Raw genomic sequence first — 19,563 nt, 5'->3', positions numbered from 1 at the left:
CACAAAAAAAAAAAAAAAAAAAAAAAAAAAAAGTACGTAACCAAACAGCCTCACTGAGCCCGCAAGATGCTCACACTCAGGGAGTGCCCGGGGGGCCACAACCCCCACCAGTGACGTGGCAGACTCACTCCCTTGGGGCACACAGTAGGTGGGAAGGGAGGACAAACTGCTCACAGGGCTTAACCTCTCTCCCTGTGGCACTACCAAGTGGCTACGACTGAATCTGAAAGAAGTTAAATGTGAGACAATGAAGCCACCAGGTAACACTTCCCAGGCACTGGGGCTTTTCTCCCAGGACCCCACCCTGGCCAGTGTCAGCACCGCCCAGGGACCCCAGCTCACCCTCAGGCCATAGTAGTGCAGGTGGACCCAGGGCTCCTCAGCATGCTTCTTCTGCAGGAACTCGTAGGACTGCACGCGGCGCTGGCGGGCCTGCTCCGACTCAGGCCGGGAGAACCGCACCTGGTTGGGGGGCGGGGAGGGGCGGGTCCACAACCTCAGGCCTGGGGCGTTTCCAGGCTGCTGCCCCAGCACCCACCAGGAGGCCAGAGAACCTCACATCTGGGGCATTTCCCACTGCCACCCAATTCAGGCTGGGCAGAGGGTAGATTATCCCTCCAGGTAGCCCAGCAAGGAGGCTCTAAGGCATGGACTCTGTTTCTGTATGTTTCACCCCAGAGCCCATGTTCTCTGCAGACCCTCCCACCCCTTGCTGCTTCCAGGAAGCTGAGCTACAAAGCTGGCCCTGCTGCCTCCCAGGCTGCACTCTCTCTCGGGGCCAGAGCTCACCGTGATCTGCTTCACATCTTCTTCTGCCTCGTCCTGTGAAGAGTCTCCCGCTGCAAAAGAAAAAGCCTTGCTTGCAGCCTCTGTTGGAGGCTCTACACCCCACCCACCAGGCAGGTCTCAAGCAGCGAAGCCTGTGAATTCTCCTTCTGGACCGACGTAGCTGCCTAAGTCAGTGGTTTTCAATTAGGGGCAATTTTGCCCCCCAGGAGACATTTGGAAATTCAGAGACATTTTTGGTTGTCGTAATTGTGGGGTGGGTGCTCCTGGTATCCAGGGGGTAGCAGCCAGGGATGCTGCCAAGGATCCTATAATCCATCCCTTTAATACTTCTTACCACGACCAACCTACCCTGCTAACATACACAGACAGACAGACAGACAGACAGACAGACAGATAGCAGGGCTAGGGGTCCAGAGCTCACCCTCGTTGGCTGCCTCCCTCTCACGGTGCTTGGCATCTGCCTTATCCAGGTAAGAGAAGCTGGGCCGCAGCTGCAGGATGCCATGTAAAGGTGTCAGGTGGAGCTCACCTGGCAGAGGAAGAAGGGCTTGGACCTGACTCTAGGAGCTGAGGCTGACCCACACAGCTTGGCTCAAGGGAGCTACCAAGGGCCCCAGACTCCCCTAAAGGCCTCGGCTCACTGCCAAACCGCCTCCCACCTCTGCTCTAGCCCCCAGTCCTAGAGCCTTGGGACCACCAGGCCGATGGCCATTCCCAACCCGATCTGGCTGTGCTGGACACAGGAAGTACACAAACCAGATGAAGACATGAACGCAGACTCTTCCACCCAATGTCACTTCCTTAAGGCTTGCCTGCAAAGCCTCCTGCTCCAGCATTCAAGGGCCTCCCAACCCCGGTCCCCAATGCCCTCCCACACTCGCTTGTTCCAGCCACGCTGGGCCACTCATCCACACCAAACACGCCCTGCTCTTCCCCCGCCAGGCCTCTGCCAGACCACCCTCAGCGCCTCCCTAACCCCACACACGCCCAGACCTCTCCTCCTCATCCTCCCACCTCTTCCTGTCAAAATCCCACCCGTCCTGTTAAGAAGTTGGCTAGTGCAAACGGGGCTGGAGAGGAGGCCTGGCGGAGCCCGGTGGAGGAGTGTCTACGCCGTCTCTGGCAAAGATCGTGACTTTCTCTTGTGAATCAGACCTGTGCACTGGGAGGCAGTGCAAAGGTAATCAATTTCAATCAAGCCAATGCAGCCTTGAAAGAAAAGAAATCAGACAGACACTAAGGCTCTGTGGAAGCTCTCTGGGACTCCAGAGGGAGCAGAATGCTTGAGACGAGAAGTAAGTGAGTGACTAGGCCTGGCTGCAAGGAATGTGGCTTTAAAGAGCTCTATCCTTGAGACTGGGGTTCAAAATAGAAGAGTATAGTTATTTGACATTACTTTTATTCTATCACAGTTTATTTCCTAAGTGCTCAAATTTCATTTATTGCTTTATAAACTCTAAATACTTATAGAAACCTTGTACTTTTTAATTGCTTTACTGAGATATAATTCACATACCATATAATTTACCCTTTTCAAGCATACAATTCAATGTATTTTAACATATTCACAAACTAGTAAACCAGCACCACAATCAACTTTAGAACATTTTCATCACCCCAGAAAGAAACCCTGTACCCATCATCAGCAGTCGCTCCCCATCTACTCTCCTCCCAGCCTCTGAAACCAATAATCTACTTTCTGCCTCTACGGGTTCGCCTATTCTGGACATTTCATATGGATGGAACCATGTAACACGTGGTCCTTTGCGCCTGGCTTCTCTCATTTAGCCTAATGTTTTCAAGGCTCACCAATGCTGGAGTGCTTATCTGTACTTCTTTCCTTATTATGGCTAAATAATATTCTAACGTGTGGCTATACCATATTTTGTTATCCGTGCATCAGCTGATGGAATCTGGATCATTTCCACTTTTCACTACCATGAATAATGCTGCTATGAACACCTACATACAAGTTTTTGTGTGGAGACGTGTTTTCATTTCTCTTGCGTAGATGGTTTCTAGGAATGGAATTACTGGGTCCTAAGTACCTCGTATTTAAGACAAAATTCTACCCCATCCAAAAGGTTATGCTGTGTGTGTCTGTGTCCCAGGAGGACAATGACCTTTGACCTCCACCCCATCGGGTATGGCAGTGTCAAGCTAAAAGTCCCTTGAGGTGCCAAATTCCATTCCCCTGACAATCTGTCATTTCTACAACCTATCTGGCCTCTGTGGGTATCTAGCATTCGGGGTGTCCTCTTCCTGTCCCAGCCCCCATTCTGCTTCCCTCCCACCCACTCAGCCCTCACAAGCCATGGCAGTCAGGGATGTCCAGCGCGGGTACCTTGCCTGTAGAGCGCGGCAGCATAACGGGACGTGTTACTGGTGGTCTGGGAAGAGCAGAACGTCTGCTTGTCCATCAGCTTCCTACAAGCACAGGGAGGACAGACGTCAAGGGGAAGGAAGCTCCAGGCCTGGGCCTGTAGGCGGAGCCCCCTCCACCCCAGACACCTAAAATCCAACTGCCAGAGACCAAGGCCACAGGACAGGCCACAGGACAGGCCACAGGTGCCGCAGAAGGGGAGCTGGGGATGAGGAAACCTCATGTGCAGCCCAAGAAACAAGCAGTGGGTGGGAGCTCCCTCTCCCGTCGAGGGGCCAGCTTGTCTCTCAGCCCAGGAAGAACTTGGTCAGAGGAGCCATCTCGGGAGGGAAGACGTTTCCCATGGGGACGAGTCTGCGCCAGGCCCAGCCATGCAAAGACAGGACGCTGGTGGGAAGCTTAGCTGTAGAGCACGAGGCCTAGGTATCTCTGAGGGCTCTGGAAGGCTCGTATTTGAAAAACGTGAAGCTCGGAGGCCTTGGGCAACTCACGAGGAGTATGTGCTGGTCTCGTCAGCGCAGGCCCCGTCCACGTTCAGCGCGATCTGCTCCCCTTTGCTGCGGCAATAGTTGGGATTCAGCGTGTCGATGGCCATCTCAAGCTCCACCTGGAGGCACCAAACACCCCCAGCATCTATGAGGACCCCAAGGCACAGCCCTCAGGGCATCCCCTCAAACCCACCATGCCTACCTCCCTAACCCCAGTCCCTGCCCAGAAGCAGGACTGACACCATCCCTCTCCGAGGGCCCCTAGGCTTCAGTCCACACAAAAGCCACAAAGCCAAACTCCAATAGAAGAGCCAGAGTGCTTTCTTTGGGAGGGGGTTCATGTAGTTTTGCTTGCCCGCACCCACAATTCCACTCCCCCAAATCTAAATTAGGTGCCAACATTTAAAAATCAAGACCTTTTCTCTTTTAACCTTATTTCCAACTTCTTTTGAAAAGTCAGCAGAATTGGCAATACTGGTACAGCTTTTTACATGGCAACAGGGCCTGGAGCTGCAGGTGCCCGAGGAAAGGCATGACTCCTGTTCCATCACCCTAGCCCTGAGAGGCACTAGATTCCCCATATCGTGCCCTCTTCGCATTGGCCCTGCCCTGTCCTGTGAACGTGGGTCCACCCACCCCATGTTCTAGTTCATCTCAAGCCTCACTCCTCCCTGGCCTCTCTGGAGCTGCCCACCCCCCTTCTTTCTGGAAGTTTTTCCTCCTGCAGCTTTCAAGGCCCTGCAAGCTGCTGGTTTTCTTCCTAACTCTCCAATCACTCCTCTGCGCTTCCACCCCCAAAAGGCCTGTCTCCTGGATTCTTTCAGCTCCCACCCTACCATCCCTCCCCTCCCTCCACCTCCACCCAAGAGGGTAGCCCCACCTTCTGCTGCTTGGGCTTGATCCTGGCTGAGAGGTGCGGAATGTCATCATAGGTCATCGAGACTGGACGCACAGGGTACTGGGGAAGGGAAGGGAGCCGTCAGTCCACCCTGCCCAGCCCCAGTGAGAGCTGAGCTTCAGAGGCACTGGCCAAGAAGCAATAGCCACCCTCCACGCCCACCCCAGACCAGAGGCCCTCGCTGGTCTCTGCCTGCGTCCCTGCGTCCCATTCTCACTGGCTCCACCTGGTTTCCTTCCAAAGAGCAATTTTCAAATGTCCAAGGGACATGCCTAAGCATCAGACAGGCCCCAGCATGCATAGCCCCATGGGCCCTAGGAAGTCAAGCGTACCGCCATGGGAGTCAAGAGGAAGGGTCCGAAGTCTAACTGCTAGTTTACAGGCCAACCAGGTGGAGAAGGACAAGGGAAATGAGACCACAGGAAGCAAAGAGGGAAAACAAAACTGGCGAACACTGCTCACTGCTAAAGCCTGATGATGGATCTGTGGACAAAGGATATCACCTGCCACAAAGGATGTTGTGGCCTTCAAACCCTCTGCCTTGCAGCCACTCCCCCTACAGTGCACCCTAAGGGGACTCAGGATGGAGAAAACAGGAGACTGGCCCTAGATAGTTAAGGTGCATAACAAAGGAATGATTCAATTAGCCCAGACTCTTGCCACTTCCCATACACAGAAAAGTGCTAAATTCATTAACTCGGAGAGTCTGGTTTTCTTTAACAAACAGTAATCCGATGTTCTGACTCCCTGGGGTTTTGTTGTTGTTTTGCAAAAACTCCTGTAAGTCCTGACTCCTCTCTTACCTCTTCAGAATAGCTCCTCAGAGCTACCTGAGAGGCTAACTCCCGGACTTAAGTCCTCAGTACGACCGCCGAATAAAACATAATTCTCAACTGTTAGTTTGTGCTTTATTTTTTTTCAGCCGACAGATCTATGGGAATCACTATCCCATTCTCTCTCCTTTTGCTGATGAGTGGACTTTTCCATAATAAAAAGTTGATGACAGAGAAGGGAGCTGGTCTGCCAGTGACCTGCTCAGAGAGCTCTCTCTGGGCCCCAGTGTCATCAGGTGTGAAGTTATGTCACATCTGAGCATACTGCTCTGAAATCGCTTCTTTTCTCTGAACAAAGAAGGATGTAGAGACATCCTTCTCCACAGATGCACTCTTCCTTTCTTTCTCCCGTGCTTTACATAGGCCACTGGGTGGATGGATGAGTCATGGTCTGGACTCACTTGCAAAAGGCCGTGACCATCGCTACGAATGAGCCTGGTGGAGGTGTGGCAGTGCATAAAGTAACCCTCCTTTGGAGGCCATTTGAGATCAGCTGCATTCTAGCCCAAGGAAATGGCTGTTTCCTAAAAGCTCACTTAAATAGCAATACAATGACTCCTCCCTGCTTCCTGGGCTGAAGCTTGGGGCAGGAACTTGGAACTTAGGTCTGCCAAGGTCCAGGCAGCTCTGTGATCTCCTGATGGCCGGGAAGCGTGGTGGGGAAGGGTGCCAGTTCTAGAATCAGACGGTCCTAACTCTGCCGCTTGCTCCCTGTGTGCTCAGGCAAGCGCCTCGCCTCCCAGACCATTCGGAGCAGGGAAAGAGGCAGGTGGAGCTGACACCCGGCACTGGGCCTGGCACACTATGAACACACATGGGTCACTGTCACCACCATCCGTTCCATCCCTCTGCAGTCAGCCAAGGAAGCAGGTGCAGACAACAGCCCCCAGTGCCACGGCCTGTAAAGGCAGATGTCAGGGGCCCAACACCGGGCCTCTTCCCAGCACATGCTTGGAGGGTGCTGCCACCCTGTTCCAGGCCCCTTGTGCAAGTTACTAGCCTCCCTGGGCCTCTTTTTCTTATATGCAAAGTGCGGACAAAAATACTTCACAACCTTACTGCTAGGAATGTAAAGTGGTTCAAAACAGTCTGTCATTTCCTCAAAATATTAAACATAGTTTCTATAGGACCCAGCAATTCCACTCCCAGGTATATACTCAAGAGCAATGAAAAACTCTCCACACAAACACTTGGACGGGAATGTTCATAGCAGCATTGTGCATAATAGCCAAAACATGGCAACAACCCAAATACCCATCAACTGATGCATGGAGAAATAAAATGTGGCATATAGGTCCATACAGTGAAGTATATTCATCCATAAAAAGAAATGAGGTACTGATACATGCTATTACATGGAAAAGCCTTGGAAACACCACGTTAAACAAAAGAGCCAGACACAAAAGGCCACATATTACATGACTCCATTTGTATGAAATGTCCAGAACAGGCAAATCCATGGACAGAAAATAGGTTAACGGTTGCCTAGGACTCGCAGGGAGTGAGGGCAGAGCAGCAGCAAACACTTCCTAAAATAGACTGGGCCGCTGGCTGCACAACCCTGTGGACAGACTAAAATCCACTGCACTTACACTTAAACAGGGAAGCTGCATGGGTGTGAATTAGATCTCAATAAAGCTGTTATAAAATTACAATAGTAACCACCACAGGGATGTTGTGGGAGGAGATGAGTTAACATATGTAAAATGCTTTGAATGGTGCCTGCAGACAGTCTAGGGTTAACACCTGTGAGTGACTATGATTAAACTCAGCGCAGCTAAGAGGGGAGGGGGCAGGAATAACAACTGGGGGGACTCACAGCTAGCAGGACAGAGGCGCACCACTGCTGGCGGGAGCTGCCCCAGAAAGCTGCTCCCCGAGTCTCAGTTACAGCGGTGGGGATCACTCTTGGCGCTAACCCTGCACCAGGCAGGTGGTGTTCTAAGCACTTTAAAATATGGACTCACCTGATCCCCGTGGGGACCCTATCAGGCAGATATTATTACTATCACCACTTTGCAAATAAAGAAACTGAGGCACAGAGAGATTTTTTTTTTTTTAAAGGAACTTGCCCAAGGACTCACAGCCAAGCCTCAAGGCCGGGAGACTGTCCCCAGGGCCCAAGCTTTATCCACTACACTGTTCTGCCTCTTAGGGCTGCCTTGGTTTTCCCATCTTCAAAATGAGAGATTACTATTGACCTGCCCATAAAAGCAAAGGAACTGTCTTACAAAACACCCTCTGCTGCCAAGAATTCTAAGCAACGTGGAGGTTTCAAATTGTTCCTGGCCTACCACTTACTGTGTCTCCACCACCCGCCAACACTTGCTTTTTTTCCCCCTTTACCTTTATGTCCTATAATTACCTGAAACAGATAGAGCTTCTCTGCCAGACTTTTGGCCAAGTACACGTCGATCTGGGAACAAGGGAAGAAGACTTAACCAGGAGACAGAACCCAATTCCCAACCTGCCCCGGGCACAAGCATGCTCCTCAAATTTCAGGGATAATGGCTCTGAGGCCATTTGGGGAAGACGAAATAGCTCAGCTGATGCTAAAAATAAAGGGAACCAAATCTCCAACCTGGGTATGTCCAGAGCCCCCTGCCCAGGTCCACCATAACCCAATAAAAACATATTCCGAGGCTGCCCAGATCAGGATGCATCCCAGAGGGCCCGATTAAACGCTTTTCTGATGAGGATGGGGCAGGGGAGGACTTCCTCCCTGTGCCCTCCATCACCTGTCCTGGATTGGCCTGTCTTCAGGTGGTGTGACCTGGCTCTTTCTTCTCAACCCTCACCGCCCCTGCCCCACCTTGCAGTTTACCTTCCTGCTTCCTAGCTCTTCCTATGAACCATGTTCTCTCCCACCTCCAGGCCTTAAGGATGAATGCAGGCTCATCAGGCACAGGGGAGGTATATGTGACGGAAACAGCATGTGCAAAGGCCCAGAGCCTCTAGGATATGTCTTGGTCTGGGCTGACTCTGGAACCACCGTCTGCGTCTTGAGACCCCTTCCTTGTCAGTCTCGCCTCACAGATCCTAAGCTTCCCAAGGGCAGAACACTGCCTGGCTCCCTGCTGTCACAGCCCCCAGCACATCATGGATTCAGTGAACAACTGCTGAATGACCGAATCTGCATAAGAGCGTGAAGAAGAGGGAGCTGTCAAACCCATTCATTCATTCAACAAATAGTCACTGAGTATCTATTAATTGCCAGGCACTGGACTTGGCTTTGCAGACACAGTGGTGAACAGGACAAAATCCCTGCCCTCATGAGGCTTACACTTTAGTGGAAGGAAACTTATGTGTAGGGGCTGAGAGGTGTTGTGGCCAAACGCAAGGTATGGCCAAGGTAAGGGGCTAGGGAGGGTGTGCAGGAGAACGTCACGTGAGGCAGGAGGGTCAGGGAATCCTCTCTGACAAGGTGATGCTGGATCAGACACCTGAAAGAAGTGAGGGGTCGGCCAGGCAGGTATGAGGAAGAGAGGATGCCAACAAGTCCCAGGCTGGCCTGAGGATGGATGGAAGGGACCCCGTCCCGGCAGAGGGTGGGGAACAGCAGTTACCTCTTGTATGACTGGGTCATCCTCTTCATTGGCCATACTAGGGGGGAGCCAGCCGCGCGGTCCTTGGACTCGATCTGCAAGGAGAGCAAGAGGCCTGGACCGTGAGTCAGTTATTCAACCAACACACCTAGGTACCCATTCTGCAAGCAGCCCTGCTCTGGGAGGGAGGAGCCTGAAGCAAACAGAAACTGATCTTATTTCTACATCTATCGTAGAGTCAAAAATGGACAGCCCATTATATACCCCATCGGCCAAAAAACAAAAATAAAGCAGGCAGAAACCACCAAGCAATGGGTGTAAACAGGCGGACCCAAGTCACCACATGTCAGCTACACCCATGGGAAGGAATAAATGACCAGTTTTAGGAGTTTTCTGACCACTCACAAAGAATTCACCACCAGGCAGGAGGATGGAGGCTGGCTGGTCCACAGCCATGATGAAAACACTCGAGAAGTAATCGGGGGCCATGGGGAAACTTTAGAGAGCCTGACGCACAGCAGGAAGAGCAGACAGTCCCAAGACTTGGATTCCAGGGTGACTCCATCTCTGATATTTGATTTTCAAGCTGACTTTAAACCCAACCCCGAGTGAGATGACCTCCTTTCTGTGGTTTTTCTCTGTGTGTGTGTGCGCACGTCTAAAAATGACCCTCTTCACATACATACTCTTCTCTTAATTGTCCCCATTTTATAACGAGGAGACTGGAACTCAGAGATGCTTTTATGTGTTTTACCCAAAGCCACACAGGAAGCAAGGGGACCCACTGGACCTCAATGCCAGGTCATCCAACTTCAGGTCGCAGTTACAGGTAGGGGAGTTCAGAGGAAGGAAGGGCCTTCCTGCTGGGGGAAGGGGCATTTGGGCTGGGCCTTGAAGGACAGAAGGATTTGGACAAGCCAGGATAACAGAGGGGATGAGGGACTCCAGGCAACAGGAAGCACTTCAAGTACCTGAAGGAGGGAAGGCAGCAGGTCGCCATGGTAGAGGGTGAGTACACTGTCCCTCAGTATCAGTGGGTAAGGGGGGATTGGTTCCAGGACCCTCAAGGATACCAAAATCTGTGGATGTTCAAGTCCCTTACATAAGATGGCACAGTATTTGCAAATAACCTAAGCACATCGTATACTTTTTTTCAATAAAAAAATTTTTTTTATTGGAGTATAATTGCTTTACAATGTTGTTAGTTTCTGCTGTACAATGAGGTGAATCAGCTATATGTATACCTATATCCCCTCTCCATTGGACCTCCCTCCCACCCCACACCCCCCAACCCACCCATCTCGGTCATCACAGAGCACCGAGCTGAGCTTCTTGCGCTTTATTTATAGCATGTTCCCGCTAGTTATCTATTTTATGCATGGTAGTGTACATATGTCAATCCTGGTCTCCCAATTTGTCCCACCCTCCCCTTCCCCCCCCACACGTCCACACGTCCGTTCTCTACCTCTACGTCTCTATTCTTGCTCTGCAAATAGGTTCATCCGTACCATTTTTCTAGATTCCACGTATATGCGTTAATATACAATATTTGTTTTTCTCTTTCTGGCTTACTTCACTCTGTATGACAGACTCTAGGTCCATCCACGTCTCTACAAATGACCCAATTTCGTTCCTTTTTTTTTTTTTTAATTGGGGTATAGTTGTTTTACAATGTTGTGTTAGTTAGTTTCTACTGTACAGCGAAGTGGAGCTCCCTGTGCTATACAGCAAGTCCTCATTAATTATCTATTTTATACATATTAGCGTATATATGTTAGTCCCAATCTCTCAATTCATCCCACTCCACCTTACACCCTTGGTGTCCATATGTTTGTTCTCTACATCTGTGTCTCTATTTCTGCCTTGCAAACCAGTTCATCTGTACCATTTTTCTAGATTCCACAGATGTGCATTAATACACAATATTTATTTTTCTCTTTCTGACTTATTTCACTCTGTATGATAGTCTCTAAGTCCATCCACATCTCTATAAATGACCCAACTCCGTTCCTTTTTATGGCTGAGTAATATTCCATTGTATATATGTACCACACCTTCTGTATCCATTCATCTGTTGCTGGACGTTTAGATTGTTTCCACGTCCTGACTATTGTAAATAGTGCTGCAATGCACATTGGGGTACATGTGTCCTTTGAGTTATGGTTTTCTCAGGGTATATGCCCAGTAGTGGGATTGCTGGGTCATATGGTAGTTCTATTTTTAGTTTTTTAACCAACCTCCATACTGTTCTCCACAGTGGCTGTATCAATTTACATTCCCACCAACAGTGCAAGAGGGTTCCCTTTTCTCCACACCCTCTCCAGCATTTATTGTTTGTAGATTTTTTGATGATGGCCATTCCAAAGCAATCTACAGATTCAGTGCAATCCCTATCAAATTACCAATGGCATTTTTCACAGAACTAGAACAAAAAATTTTACAATTTGTATGGAAACACAAAAAGACCCCGAATAGCCAAAGCAATCTTGAGAAAGAAAAACAGAGCTGGAGGAATCAGGCTCCCAGAATTTAAACTATACTACAAAGCTACAGTAATCAAGACAGTATGGTACTGGCACAAAAACAGAAATATAGATCAATGGTACAGGACAGAAAGCCCAGAGATAAACCCACGCACATATGGTCACCTAATTTATGACAAAGGAGGAAAGAACATACAATGGAGAAAGGACAGCCTATTCAATAAGTGGTGCTGGGAAAACTGGACAGCTACCTGTAAAAGAATGATATTAGAGCACATGGTATATTTTAAATCATCTCTAGGTTAATTATAATACCTAATACAATGTAAATAGTTGCCAGGCGCAGGGCAAATTTAGTTTCTGAGGTTAGCTGAATCCATGAATGTGGAGGGCTGACTGTAATTCAGCTGGGATGACCCTTCATATTCCCAAAGGGAGGGGATGGGCACAGTTAGAAAGGCACCTGGGCACCCTCCAATCTCAGCAGTTCCCAGACCTCTACTTTTAGGTAAGACCAGCTCGATTCTTGTCTTATCTACCTAACATTTGAATGGTTTAATACTTAAAAGAACATAAATATTTTCACCATGGGATTCAATGGCATCTAAGCCCCCTGCCCCGGCCACCAAGCGGAGTCATCTCGCTTATTCCAGATATACATTCCAGGCGCTGAGAATGCTCAGGACAAAACAATGGCATCATCCTCAGTGCTTCTCTTCCTCTCGCCCCACACCAGCAAATCCTGTCAGCTGTGCCTTGTAAGTATGTCGGGAATCTGCCCACCCCCACTGCCACCTCCATCTCCTGCCCGCCTTAGAGCAGCAGCCTCCTAACTGGTCTCCCTGCTTCCACCTTTGCCTCCTACGGTCTTTGCTCACCCCACAGCCCACCCCACAGCCGGCAATCACATCACTCCTCCGCCCTCAAAGTCTTCCCATCTCACTCAGAAATAAAAGACAAAGTCTTTTTCATCCCATGTGAGGCCCTAGACAACTCCCTCCCTGACCCTTCTCCTTTCAGACCTCATCTCCCACAGGTCTCCTTCCCTCCCCCATCCCTCCCCTCTGGGCTTTTGTAACTGCTCTACCAGCCCCCATAACCTCATGGCTCCCTCCTTCACCTCTTTCAGGTTTTTGCTCAGATTCTACCTCATAGCTAAGACTTTCCCCGTCCACCCAATTCAAAATCACAACACTCCGCCCCGCCAGCTCCTTCCCTGCTCTGGTTTTCTCCGTAGCACGTATCACCATGTGACAGTTTATAGCTCTGTATTTATTATCCATCCTCACCGCCACTGCCAATAAGTGGTAAACTACATGAAGGCAGAGATTTTCATCTATTTCGTCCCTTGCTGGCCCCCAGTGCCTAGCACACAGCAGGCACTCAATACGTACGTGTTGTCTGAATAAGTAAACCACAGGAATGCCATTTAATAGGGAGCTACCATAGGACTCTGAGCAGAGGAAGACAGTAGAGGGAAGCAGGCTACCTCAACAGTTCGGGATTAGAAGACTAGAAGAAAGTCATAAACCCCAAATGCCTGTTACCGCCCGGACAGAGGGCAATGCACGGGAGAGCCTGAGACCCCACCTCACCTGCCAAGGATCATAAACGTATGCAAAGTATCTACCTTCTCTCCAGCTGGCTCTGTGGACAACTGAGAGATTGGGGACTTCTGGGTGAACCAGGGAACCCACGTAGGTACTAAAAGGGTACGGCCTGGGAGGATCCCAAGACAGGTTTTCTCAGCTCTTTCTCTATTGGCCTCTCCCCAGTCAAGGAGGAGCTCAGGAAGGATGGTGCTCCTCCCTCCAGATAGAATATATGATTCGGTTAATGCAGGGATTATCACCTCCCTTCATCCTCCCAGGCAACATCATCCAACTCAGGGGCTTTCAAGTTTTTCAGTCTAAGACCCACAGTAAGAAATCCATTTCATATAAATGACCCGGAATATACATACAATTACCTCACTTAAACAAGGTTTCACATAACCATTCATTGTCCCTACTATATCTGATGCAGTGATGATTTTTATCCGCACTCATTAGAATTAAAAATACTGGTTACAGGGCTTCCCTGGTGGCGCAGTGGTTGAGAGTCCGCCTGCCAATGCAGGGGACACGGGTTCAAGCCCTGGTCTGGGAAGATCCCACATGCCACGGAGCAACTAGGCCCGTGAGCCACAACTACTGAGCCTGCGCGTCTGGAGCCTGTGCTCCGCCACAAGAGAGGCCACGATAGTGAGAGGCCCGTGCACCGCGATGAAGAGTGGCCCCCGCTTGCCACAACTAGAGAAAGCCCTCGCACAGAAACGAAGACCCAACACAGCCAAAGGAAAAAAAAAAAAAAATACTGGTTACAAACCCCCAAAGCCGATTTCACATCCCACTAATAAATCTTGATCTGCAATTTGAAAAGTACTGCTTCAACAAGTCTTTCCTACCTCCAATCCTCCCAGAAACACCCAGAGCTATCCTTGCGGAAAAACAGATCACATCATTCCCCTGCTCAAAACCCTTCAACTGTCACATAGAATAAAATCCAAATTCCTTTCCATGGCCCCAGGGCCCCATACGATCTTGCTGGGCCTACAACAAGCTAAGCCCCAGCCTGTCTCAGGAGCTTTGCACACCACCTATTTTCCCCAGGTCTTTTCAAGGCTGGCTCCTTTGCACTAGTATCACCACCCCCACCCCCTCCCGGAACAGACAGGTTCCCGGACTATCCACCTTAAAGAGCCCCCCACCCATTTCCAGTCACTACCACATCCCCATTTTATTTCCTTCATGGTTCTTATCACAATCTGGAACTACCTAGTCTATTTGCTTATGTGTGTCTGTCTTCTGCACTAGAACGTAAGCTCCATGAAAGCCTCTCAGTGCTTCAACCATAAAATGGAGATGATTATATTTACTTCATCAAGTTGATATAGGGATTATTATCTTTTTAAAAAATTGAACAATGCCTGGCATGGAGTAAACACTCAGTATAGTACAAAGAATGATGGAGTGAATGAGTGCATGAAATCAGGCAGTTACAGACCTTTTACCCAGTGAGCCTAACTCAGCCCCATCCAGAGACGAGTGGCCTCAGGGTCTGGGCCTTGTGGACACTTGAGGATAGAGGTGTGGCCTATCCTCTCAGGCCACAAGACAAGCTTCCCCAGCAGCAGTGACCACCTTGGCCTCAACAGGGTGTCCTGTGGCCACAAGGGTACTCCCTGGTAGTGGCTCCACGCCATTGAGCACAAAAAACATCCCCTGCCAGGGGCTGCTCAACAAACGGAAAGGGGACAAGAACACCAGGTGAATCTAAGGAAGGGTCCAGAGCAGAGGAGGTGCCTGAAAACCACAGCTGGGTGCATCAGTGCTGCACCCAGCAATCTAACCTGTCCGCCAATCAGAAAAGCAGAGGCAACTCCAAATAATCTCCAGTTACTGGAGGGAGGGAGACAAGGTGAGGACAATATACAATGTGAATTAAGAGGAAAGGGCCCCGGGGCAAATAGTCTCAAGGTCTGGATTCTTATTGGCTGTGTGCCCCTCGCACAAGGCATCTCCCTCTTTGGGTCACCCCAGTTTCCACCCCTGTTAAAAGGAGAGATGGCCTAGGGGCAGGAAGAATGAACTCAACTGAGTAGGACCCTCCCTTCTCTAAGGACTTAATACTCAATCTCATTTAATCTGCTCAATAGCCCTTATAGGGCTGTACCATCCCCAATTAAGAAAGAAGGAAACTAAAGTTCAGAGAGTAAGTAACCTACCCAAGGTCACAGGGCTGGAGAATGGCGGAGTTAGGACACAAACCTGAGTCTAGCTGATGTCAAAGAGCCTTATTCTCATTCTTAACGACTATGCCGAACGCTTTTTTTTAAGAGGAGACAGGATGGCATAGTGGGTAAGAGCCTGGACTATGGAGCGGAACTGTGCAAGTTCAAATCCCAGGTTCGCTGTTTGCTACCCGTGGTCCACCCAGAGCAGTAGTACTGCTCACTATTTTCATCCCTAAAATGGGGATAACAAAAGTACCGACCTCAGAGGAATGCGGTATAAATAACCTATGGGAAGGTTTGTTACTACGTGGCCCAATGTTTTCTTCCAATATAAAAAGGCAGGAAACACAGCCACGAAACTAACTGCAACCTGGGGCTTCTCCCGTCTTACCCTATTGGGCCCTCACCACAAACCTATGAGGTAGGTAATTCTATTATCCCCACTTCACAGATAAAGAAACTGTGGCGACTGCTAAGATCTCCTCTTTCTGCCCCCAAGCCCAACGATTCTAAAGGTAACACAACAGAACGACCTTTTTTATTTACTGGTTTACGTGCTTACTGACACCTCCACTGATCAAATGATCAGGGCCCTATCCGCCGCACGTAGCTGGCTCCCAGTTAGCCCTGAATGGTGGCCGGAATAAATGAATGAAGAATTCCGGGCCTAGCCGGACGGAAGCTAATCTGGGGCGAGGAGGGGGCCCGGGCACCCTTCCCCTGCCCATCAGGGCGGGCCGCCAGCCCCGAGCCACACTGTCCAATGGGTTTCGCCTCCGTCGCGGGTGGTCAGGCCCCCTTCTCACGCCCACCAAGCAGCCACTGCCACGAGCCGCCACGCCGGCAGGACATCGGCTGCCTTCGGACAGGTGCTCCCGTAGGAGGCCCGTCTGAGCCGGGCGGGGCAAGGTGGCTGGACCCTGAGTCACCGCCGGCAGCCTCGGCCGCGGCCTCACCGACTGCCGGGCCGAGGCGAGGTCGGAGCCCGCGGCCAGCCCTGGTCTACTGGGCCAGACTGCCCGTCCTTCCCGCCCGAGTCCCGGGAGGCCGCCGGCCCCTTGGCACCGGGTGGCGCGGGCCTCCGGGCCTACGCGGCAGCCCCGCCCAGGTCCACCTCGAGAGTGCGGCCCGGCTCCAGCCTGGGCGGGCGCTGCCACATCGGCACTCACCTCTCCGACGGGCCCGTGCGCGGGCGGCGGCAACGGCCCAGGTACCCGCGGGCTACACAGGCGGCGGCGGCCCGGCTCTCCTCTCAGGCAGCGGCCATGTTGCTGGTGGAGAAACTCGGCGGACACGTGGGGGGAGCTAGCGGGGAGGGCCCTTGCGCTTCCTTTTACCCACAATGCCCCGCCCAGGCGCGCGCGGGCCCGCCCCCTCCGCCGCTCCATTCATGCGGGCAGCCAGCCGCGCCTGGCAGCAGGGGGCGTCGTTGCAGCCGCGGAACAGAGATGAATACAGAACCAGACACGGAGGCAGCAGCAACAAAAAAAAACTCACTTTGGCAGCGGTGGGATTCGAACCCACGCCCCCGAAGAGACTGGAGCCTTAATCCAGCGCCTTAGACCGCTCGGCCACGCTACCCAGCTGTGGCTAAGCTCTTCTAGGAAACTACTTAATACATTTATATGCAATTGCAGTTCATTTCTGTGGGAGTTTGTTTCATATGTGCTTTACCTTATCCCTATAGAACTATTTTAGAACATGCCAGGTACTAAAAAGAAAAATATTTGCTCAAATATTTAGACCCACACTTCTGAACAGGTCTTAGAATGAAAAGCACTTTAAGAATCTGTATTCTGGGTAGGACGTTTAACTCGGAGACGTCAAGTTAACTCACATGGGAGAAATGATGGATTTCAGCAGCAACCCGCACCAGGGGCTTCAGAAGCCAAACCACGGGAACTGGTGGGGCAGTTTTCTCTAAAAAATTATGTGTTTTAATTTTTAGTTACACAAATACTATGTGAATTGTTGCAAATATGAAAACTTTGCAGATACAATACAAATGTTCTTTTACCTTTGGCGTCTATCGTTAAGTCCGCAGAGGTAACCATTATACAGCTTAGCATACTGTATATCCTTCTGGATCTTCTACTGTGAATTTATATGGATATATTCATAATAGATATATACATAGAAAATAGATGTTTTGTTTTTATTGTTATGGGTTTTTACATAAATATAAATATTATCATGCTGTTAGTATTTATCTGCAACTGTTTTTTCACCCGACTATGTTTTTTAAATATCTATTCATGTTGATATATAGATATTTAAAAATACAGAAAAAGTACAAAGAAAAAATAATCATCCATATTCCCACTGCCTAATATTGGTGGCATTTCACTTCCAATTCTTTTCCTATGTATATGCTTTTTATTAAAAGTGTGAATACGTTGTCCTTTTAAAAATCTATTAAAAATATTAGACAATTACAAACAAAAAGAATTAGACTATTACAAATGAAAATATAACCCCTTCCCAAACATCTCCCTTGGCTATAACTGTTATGAATTTGATGTGTATCCTTCCAATTCATTCTTATACTTTCATATCTATCTATCTATCTATCCTTGTGTGTGTGTGTGTGTGTGTGCATACACCCATGAACAATACATAGTATGATCTTTTTTTGCTTTTCATTTACATAAACCTTACTACGTTGTACCAATATCATTCTGCAACTTGCTTTTCTCCTCCAACATTATGTTTTTGATTTATTGTGACACATTTAGATCTAATTTATTCCATACTATGAATATGGACATTTAAGTTGTTTATATTAAGTTGTTATATTCTAGTTTCTGGTTAATATCCAGTTGGCAGACACCTTGATATTTGGGCATTCCATATTCCTCCTCTGCAGTTCCTCCTTAACCCATTTTTTTTCTCCAGCTACCTTTAAAATAAGTATTGATATGCAAAGACTTCATTGTACTGGGAGAGTTTGTTACTTTTAAAGAAATCTTTAAAAAATACAGAAGCAGCCATCTCTCTAGGCCAGGCATTGTTGGGGGATCTATAGTTCTTGAGATCAATAGAAGCACTGATCTACTCACGGTGTTTCAGTACCAAGAGGCACTGTGTTTGTGAGTTATGTGGCGGGTTTTCCAAAAGGAAATATCCCCATGGTGGAAAATAATTGCTGGAATCTCCGCCTAATCCCACTTTTCTAGGAATTGCCTGACCAGCCCAGAGGGTGGGTCCACCCTCTGGGTAGCCACCATCCCCAAACCATGGCCAGTGGGCTCTATAGTAAACATAGGACAGAGGTTGGACCAATCAGATTCTCTTTTGAGAATCTGAACTGAGACATGGTGAGTTCCTGGCTTGTTATTTTCACTGTGTTAAGTGTTGGAGTTAGTCTCTGAGATTGACTGACTGGAACTAGGGAGAACGTGGGATTTGGGGTGGTCATATTCTGTGAGATGGACTGGAGAAGTAGAGGAAAATAATGATAAAATGAGAAGAAAAGCAGAAAACTTATAGAGAAATTCTGATGGTTTTGTGGCTCCCAACTCAAGACTCTTCCCGGGGCCCAGTGGAATGCACATTCTTGGAGACATCCCTTTATCATTGTAATAAATTCCTCTTTTCTGCTAAAGATAGGGTTACCTGGTAGCTGTAACAAATGAACTATCCTTGCGTGGTAAGGGCTCAAACAGAGCTAAAGGTATTTCTGCCAGAACATTTGCAGCAATTCAGGTCTGTCCCTACCAGAATGCTTAACAGGGATGCAGGCTGATCCTGGAAGACAGAGTCCAGGGCCTCCTTTTGGGCATTTCTTGCAGACCTGCAGTCCCATTACATAGCTGGCTTATGAAAATCAGATGTGAAACTAATAAGCAAGAGAAGCAGAATGTTGCACCAGAACTCCTGGACTCACTGGTTCCCAGCAGCTTTATGTAAAAGGAGAGAGGGAAGGGCTGAAACCCTGACTGTCCCTTGGCATGTCTGCTCTGTCCCTTGAGGTGGAGGGGGGGAAGGACAAGCACCACAGATCAAACACTGCCCCTGTCACCCACCCTCAATTTAGAGGCTGTCAGGTGAAGGGTGTCTGTCTCCAGATCATAACCCCTCAGCTGTTGGCAGTGGGGATGGACATGGGGGCTCTGTCCTGGATCCCCTCCAATCTTCGCTCCCTTGCCCCTGCAAAAGGAAAATCACCCCAAACCCGGTCTGAGACCAAACTGCACTGCATGAATCTCCTTCTGGAAAGAAATTAACATTCCTGATCAAATGCTTAACGATTTTTCTTATGAAATTTACTAGCATTAAGATTTATACTGGGAAACTTGTTTTCTACCCATCAACCAGCTGACTGTTGTTTGTCAGTCAAGAGAGTAGTGAACTTTAATGGAACGTTCCC

The 19,563-nt window shown here is 49.2% G+C and overlaps 1 protein-coding gene and 1 non-coding gene across 5 annotated transcripts in view; both read right to left on the bottom strand.

The window, feature by feature from the left end:
- The window catches only part of POLR3E (RNA polymerase III subunit E), a 31,961-nt gene extending 15,458 nt beyond the window's left edge, over positions 1-16,503 (bottom strand). For 3 of the 4 annotated variants that reach the window (XM_060122493.1, XM_060122494.1, XM_060122496.1), the window contains exons 1-9: positions 16,364-16,503; positions 8,958-9,031; positions 7,757-7,807; positions 4,541-4,618; positions 3,664-3,779; positions 3,134-3,216; positions 1,211-1,318; positions 790-839; positions 343-462 (exon numbers count right to left, since the gene is read on the bottom strand). In XM_060122493.1, the coding sequence (XP_059978476.1) occupies positions 343-462; positions 790-839; positions 1,211-1,318; positions 3,134-3,216; positions 3,664-3,779; positions 4,541-4,618; positions 7,757-7,807; positions 8,958-8,993 (642 nt within the window). In that variant the 5' untranslated portion in view covers positions 8,994-9,031; positions 16,364-16,503. Of the gene's footprint in view, positions 1-342; positions 463-789; positions 840-1,210; positions 1,319-3,133; positions 3,217-3,663; positions 3,780-4,540; positions 4,619-7,756; positions 7,808-8,957; positions 9,032-16,363 lie in introns of those variants that run through there. The other variant, XM_060122495.1, reaches the window with a different exon arrangement.
- A 190-nt stretch (positions 16,504-16,693) lies between these two features.
- TRNAL-AAG (transfer RNA leucine (anticodon AAG)) lies at positions 16,694-16,775 on the bottom strand. Its single transcript has one exon. It is a non-coding gene; the product is annotated as a tRNA-Leu (tRNA).
- Between the last annotated feature and the right edge of the window lie 2,788 nt (positions 16,776-19,563).

The sequence above is a fragment of the Lagenorhynchus albirostris genome, chromosome 15, assembly GCF_949774975.1.
Source record: "Lagenorhynchus albirostris chromosome 15, mLagAlb1.1, whole genome shotgun sequence".
Taxonomy (NCBI): Eukaryota; Metazoa; Chordata; class Mammalia; order Artiodactyla; family Delphinidae; genus Lagenorhynchus; species Lagenorhynchus albirostris.
Note: the sequence above shows the minus strand (reverse complement) of the source record. Positions and strands in the feature narration are given on the sequence as shown.